Source organism: Mytilus trossulus, chromosome 3 (genome assembly GCF_036588685.1).
Source record: "Mytilus trossulus isolate FHL-02 chromosome 3, PNRI_Mtr1.1.1.hap1, whole genome shotgun sequence".
NCBI classification, from domain to species: domain Eukaryota; kingdom Metazoa; phylum Mollusca; class Bivalvia; order Mytilida; family Mytilidae; genus Mytilus; species Mytilus trossulus.
Window position 1 is genome coordinate 11,189,319 of NC_086375.1, and position 7,073 is coordinate 11,196,391.

Sequence of the window (7,073 nt, forward strand, 5' to 3'; positions counted from 1 at the left end):
TTTCATGATTAAAAAAAACAAACATATACATTAGTAAAGTAACTGCAATATGTAGAATGAAAATGATATGAAAAAGATTCTACGACATAAGCCCCTCTAAAGAATGTTCTCTCTGAGGGAGATCTTCCTCTTTGAAGGTCTCTATGTGACAGAAAATTCACAGATATATGCTTTAATTATGATATTTATTGTTAAGCACTTAGTTTACTTGCACAGATTGTTTTTTATTTTTTTCGCTATTAGTTTTTACTTTCCTATTCTAAAGGTAAATTCAATAAATACTTCACAAATGACTGTACTTTGGATAGGTGTCTACAAAAATTCATTATGTGTTTTAAAACACTTTCATATTGTACATACAAATTATTATAAAATTGAAGATTCTTAAAATGATTGGACTCACAAACTTTGTCAAATATTTTGTTTACTTTTTTCTTGGCTCTAGAAGGAATCAAATATTTTGTTTACTGAGTGAAATCTGATTTTTTTTTTGCACCTATTTACCAAAATATCAAAAAATGGGAGTAATCATGATATTTCCCAAAATATTATAATTTTTGTGGTTCTAGCAACAGTTCCAGAACATCTCAAAAGTTTTGTTGTGATTCACCAACATCTTAAAAACTTTGCTTTGATACACCATCATTTCAAAACTTTTAACTCAATTCACCAATATGTCACATGTTCAACATGTCACAAATTTTGTTGTGATTCACCAACATCTCAAAAGTTTTGTTGTGATTCACCAATAGTTCACAAGTTTTGACTTGATTCACCAACAGTTCATAAGTTTTGACTTGAATTACCAATAGTTCACAAGTTTTGACTTGATTCACCAACAGTTCATAAGTTTTGACTTGAATAACCAATAGTTCACAAGTTTTGACTATATTCACCAATAGTTCATAAGTTTTGACTTGATTCACCAACAGTTCATAAGTTATGACTTGAATTACCAATAGTTCACAAGTTTTGACTTGATTCACCAACAGTTCATAAGTTTTGACTTGAATAACCAATAGTTCACAAGTTTTGACTATATTCACCAATAGTTCATAAGTTTTGACTTGAATCACCAACAGTTCACAAGTTTTGACTTGAATCACCAATAGTTCACAAGTTTTGTCTATACTCACCAAGGTCTCACAAGTTTTGTTGTGATTCACCAACATCTCAAAAGTTTTGACTTGATTCACCAACAGTTCATAATTTTTGCTGTGATTCACTTATAGTTCACATGTTTTGTTGTGATTCATAAATTTTTGCCAAGTATTGCTAGATTCAATAACTCAAAATCATTGCCTTGACTTACCAAATCGCATAAATGCTGTCTTGATTAATAGTTATTTTAAAAATTTCATCTCACAAAATGTATTTAAACTTGTAATTATTCTTAACTTTGGTATTTTTTCTGAACTCACCAAGTTAAATTTGTTTATTTATATCACTGGTACATATTTTCCAGGCATTGTCAGACGTTGGAGTTATAGGAGGGGGAGATATGACTCCAGAGGCAGCACTGACCAAGCTGTCCTACATACTGGGAAAGGAGACCTACACAAATGAGAAGAAAAGAACTGTGAGTAGATACAAGTCACAGAAACAAATCTATTTCTTTTACTATAGATCTTGTTTGACTTTGTAATTTTGCTTTTCAGATATAATAAAATTGAAAATGGAAATGGGGAATGTGTCAAAGAGACAACAACCCGACCAAATAAAAAAAACAACAGCAGAAGGTTGCTTCAATGTAGCGAGAAATTACCGCACCCGGATGCTCCACTTAATTGCATAACTTTGTCTGACAATTAGGCTATGTAAAAACCTTAATTAATCTCCCAGGATAGAGGAATGACAGATATGTCAAATGAGATAAATTTCAATTGGTATTAGAGAAGAGTATGGAGGATCCTCAGTTTTCTTCCTGTTTCTCAAGCTTGTTAAAATAATTTAATATAATTACCAACAATATACAAATGTGTATACATTAAAAAAAAAAATGTATTTGTGCATTATGATCAAGTCAACTATGAAGTAGAAAGGATATTACTAAATTTTCACATATGTGAAAAATATTACATTTTCCTTATCAAAAGTATGGATTTTGCTTGGACTTAAATTCAATGAATGATTGTTCTGTCTTGTAATGCTTTTGTTTTCTTTATTGATAGATGATGAGTCGTAATCTGAGAGGAGAGATGAAGGTCGTGGTCAAGGAAGATATGTCTATAATGGATTTTGAGTTGATAGAAGGCGTGGCTAAAACATTATGTCTTAGTAGTAAAGAGGTAAACAATTTACACTATTTATATATAATTCTTATATGATTTGCATATTTACAAAATTGATTTGTTAAAATTTCTTTTCTAGGATTGCACTTTAAAGATAGACCAAGCTGCCAAACTTATGTAAACTGTGTCAATTTCACTGTGATAGATATTCACGTGCTATATATGAAAGTTGAATATAAAGGAACATTGAATGTATAAATGTATAAATAACATTCCAGTTCAAAAGAATATGATTAATGTCAAGTTTTATCAGAGATTTGATATGTAAACTGGGACGATCCACTCACAAACTGCACATAAGTCTTCCTGTCTAATCCAATACTTGTAGTAACTTGAAACATGATGCCATCTTGAAAGAACATTTGCTTCATTGTACATTTTGTTTCGTAGCCATAAGGTCATCGGAAGTTAATGAAAGATAACATAACACTTTCTATGAATGATTGCTATTTAATCAAAAGTTAAGGTTGGGGTGTGTTGAAAACGTAGAATTCTGAAGGTTCCTATTTTATAAATAAACACCATCTTTGTGGAAAATAACAAAATTCATTCACAAACAGTCCCATCCGAAAAACATCTCTCTCCTCTCAGGGCTCTATCACACTATGTCAAAATAAAGGAAACAACGTTAATATGGTTTTGTGTAATCATGGACATGTAGACAAATAACAGTCACAACAAGGGGAAAGCCCCATAGATGTATAAAGTATGAATGGTGGAGTTTTTGACACTTTAGTGCAATTTTTATTAAAGCATTTATTGTAGGATATGAGAGAAAAATGCTTACTTCCCTTATATCACCTATGTATTTTTCTTGAATAGTTATGACACATGATATATTTTTATATTACAGGAAGTAGTCAAATTAAAGGATGCATTGTACCCCAATCTGATGTGTACCTCGGCTAAAACAGGAGATATTCTTGCTTTAGAGAAACTTAGAGGAACAGTGAGTAGGACATTTTTATGTAAATAAGACAGCAACCAAACAAGACAAGTTCATAAAAGCATATTTTAGGTACATGTATTATGATAAAGGATTTGTATTTTTGTGGAGAAAAACCTTTTATCTTTATGATTGCATTATGTTAGTTATATAAGGAATGACTGTACCATTTTTTCTGTCTATGTAGGAAGAACATAAAAAATGTGGTGTACACTAAATAACGGACAAAGCTGGTTATTTTAAGGTGTGCACCACATTTTTGAGGTTATTTCTAGTAGAAAAAATATTACAGTCATTTCTTATAATTTCATTCTTGATTTGATTTTAACGAAGTAAATCATGATAATAAGTTCATGACATCACGGTCACATGACAAAATTATGTCTATGGGCTGATAAACAAAACAATGTCAGCCAATCACAAGACATGTTACATCCAAAATTAAATTATTTTAATTTAAATCTAATCTCTTCTGTCCATATAAAGACCAGTTGTGGTAAGTGAATTTTTATAACTTAAAGTGAAAACTTTAATGTAAACCTTGTAATGTGATTCTATTTAAAGACTAATATTTCCCAAGTATTTTACATCAACTTTTTGTAGAACTCTTTTCTAATGTTCTTTGTTACTTCAGTTATTTTCAATTCAATATATTGAATTTTCAAACAGTTGATAATTATGAGGTTTCAGAACATTTTCTTGCATGTTTTTTGTTTCAATAGTGTTGGATTTGATTGTATCTTTTTTTTTATATTTTGAAGATATTTGAAAATAATCTTTTTTATGTATAATTTTTGTTTAAAGGGAGGTAACTTTACCTCAGCAAACCAAGATGGCCGAACAGCTTTACATGTGGCTTCTAGAGAAGGACATTTAGAGGTTGTACAGTATTTGTTACAACATGGAGCAAGTGTCCATGCCAAAGATCTAGATAAGAAAACTCCATTGATGGATGCCGTTCAAAACAAACATTTTAGTATAATATCTATACTTGTACAGACTGGGGCTGTTATAACACTACAACCAGTCCTTCTTGCCATGGAATTATGTAGGTATGTAGCTTAGAATGGTCACTCAAGTGAGATTGTTACAAGTGGAATTCTAAAAAAAAATCTGTGACACTACTCTGAAATTAATATTAAGTTAATACTGTATGAAGTAAGCAATTAATAGTAAAAACATTTAACTGATTTAGTTATAAAAACTTGTTTAACAAGAATCTTGTTCACACTATTTTTTCAGCTTGTTCAATTTTCTTCTTCAGAATTTGGAAAAGTTGACATCAATGGGAATAGAAGAAATAATAAATTATACTTTAAGAAATGATTTCATTTTCTTGTAGGGCTGCATCTCAAGAAGATGTTGACGCATTAAAAGCTTGGAAAATTGCTGGAGCAGATATAAATGAAAGTGATTACGACAATAGAACAGCTTTACATGTGGTAAAAGTATTTTTATGCCCCACCTACGTTCTTCTGTCTGTTCATTCATCCCTCTGTACATCCATTCATCCCACTTCAGGTTAAAGTTTTTTGTCAAGGTAGTTTTTGATGAAGTTGAAGTCCAATCAACTTGAAACTTAGTACACATGTTCCTTATGGTATGATCTTTCTATTGTAATGCCAAATAGGAGTTATGACCCCAATTTCATGGTCCACTGAACATAGAAAATGATAATGTGAGTGGGGCATCCGTGTACTGGGGACACATTCTTGTTATAGCAGAAGTAGTTTCTCCAAATCCTAAAGCATTTGATGAACAATTGCAGGTGACTAAAGCCAATGTTTGTCATCATTTTTGACAATGAAATTTAATGTCAATTAAATGACAGCATTGTAAGCATTTGAAGCTTTAGTACTTGCACATGTGACAAGGAACAATCTGTTATTGTCGAGCCTTCGACTTTAGTCGAAAAAGTGAGACTAAGCGAGACTACATTCCGTCATCGGCGGCAGCGGCGGCGTCCACAAATATTCACTCTGTGTTTAAAGTTTTTGAAATTTTAATAACTTTCTTAAACTATACTGGATTTCTACCAAACTTGGACAGAAGCTTGTTTATGATCATAAGATAGTATCCAGAAGTAAATATTGTAGAAATAAAATTCCATTTTTTCTGTATTTTACTTTTAATTGGACATACTTTTTTCTGCGGGGAAACATAACATTCACTCTGTGGTTGAAGTTTTTAGAATTTTAATAACTTTCTTAAACTATACTGGATTTCTACCAAACTTGGACAGAAGCTTGTTTATGATCATAAGATAGTATCCAGAAGTAAATTTTGTAAAAAAATAAATCCATTTTTTCCGTATTTAGTTTAAATGGACTTAGTTTTTTCTGCGGGGAAACATAACATTCACTCTGTGGTTAAAGTTTTTAGAATTTTAATAACTTTCTTAAACTATACTGGGTTTGTACCAAACTTGGACAGAAGCTTGTTTATGATCATAAGATAGTATCCAGAAGTAAATTTTGTAAAAAAAATAAATCCATTTTTTCTGGTTTTTACTTTTAAATGGACTTAGTTTTTCTGCGGGGAAACATAACATTCACTCTGTGGTTAAAGTTTTTAAAATTTTAATAACTTTCTTAAACTATCCTGGGTTTCTACCAAACTTTGACAGAAGCTTATTTATGATCATAAGATAGTATCCAGAAGTAAATTTTGTAAAAAGATAACTCCATTTTTTCTGTATTTTACTTTTAAATGGATTTAGATTTTCTTCCAGTTAACATTACATACAGTCTGCAGTTAAAGTGTTCAAAACATTTATTAGGTTCATTAACTATCCTAGATTTTTACCAAACTTGTACAGAAGCTTCTTACAATCATAAGATAGTATCAAGAGGAATATTTTTATTGATTTTTTTCCTCATTTTTGTTGAGCCTGCGATTTACAGCTAAAGTAGGCGAGACACTGGGTTCCGCAGAACCCTTACACATTTTTTTGATATGTTTGATCTTATATGCAAGCACTGCATGACACCAAATTAAGGTATCACAAAAGGTTTTCTGTGTAAACTTGTACTAAAACACTTGTACACGCTTTGCACAAATGTTTTGAAATATGCAAAGTCAATATCAAAAACAAAAATGCCATGATTACATTTTTATGTATTATAAATTCAGATATTATTGCGATGTTTTTTTTATTACGAAAAATGCAACAGGGTTATAATAAAACAATAATTAAAACTGACATTTTTGAAATTTTTTATATGAATTAAAGAGGATATTTTTCAATATCACAAAAGTTTAAATCATATTTTAGTCTGAATTGACAAAATTGCAATCATAAATGAACGCAATAATTTCTGAATTGACACTTATAGGAAGTAATAGCTGATGGTATATTCAAACTGAAATAGCAAACATGTTTTGGGTAGTTGTTATAATGATTATTAAATATTGGATTATTTTTTTACAGGCTGTAAGTTTAGGACACGTTGAAACTGTAAAATATCTGCTGGACAATGGTGCATCCTGGATGTTAAATGATGCATTTGGAAAAACAGCAGAAGAACATGCAGAATTATTAGGAAGATCGGAAATATTAAAATTGATCAGTGAGGCTAAAGAAAATCATACACAAGGAACATAATTTTTATTTTAGAATACAATATATACTGAACATCAAAATTTACATGTGATAGTTTGAAAATGTTATGTACTGTTAATGTATTAACGCTATTGATTGTTGTACCAATTTTTATCAATCTTTTATTCATGAAAATAATTACTTAATGAAATATGGGTACACTTTTTTAAGTTGTTAGTACAAAATTTATTTTAATTTTGGCCAGTACTTTCAAAATATGTGTCAAATTACAAGC

At 30.2% G+C, this 7,073-nt stretch overlaps 1 protein-coding gene across 1 annotated transcript in view; it reads left to right on the forward strand.

Moving 5' to 3' along the window:
• Positions 1-6,841, forward strand: part of LOC134710152 (L-asparaginase-like) — a 31,815-nt gene extending 24,974 nt beyond the window's left edge. The window contains exons 10-15 of the mRNA XM_063570367.1: positions 1,466-1,579; positions 2,172-2,288; positions 3,145-3,240; positions 4,042-4,289; positions 4,580-4,679; positions 6,668-6,841. Of these exons, the coding sequence (XP_063426437.1) occupies positions 1,466-1,579; positions 2,172-2,288; positions 3,145-3,240; positions 4,042-4,289; positions 4,580-4,679; positions 6,668-6,841 (849 nt within the window). The remainder of the gene's footprint in view (positions 1-1,465; positions 1,580-2,171; positions 2,289-3,144; positions 3,241-4,041; positions 4,290-4,579; positions 4,680-6,667) is intronic.
• The last annotated feature ends 232 nt before the right edge of the window (positions 6,842-7,073 follow it).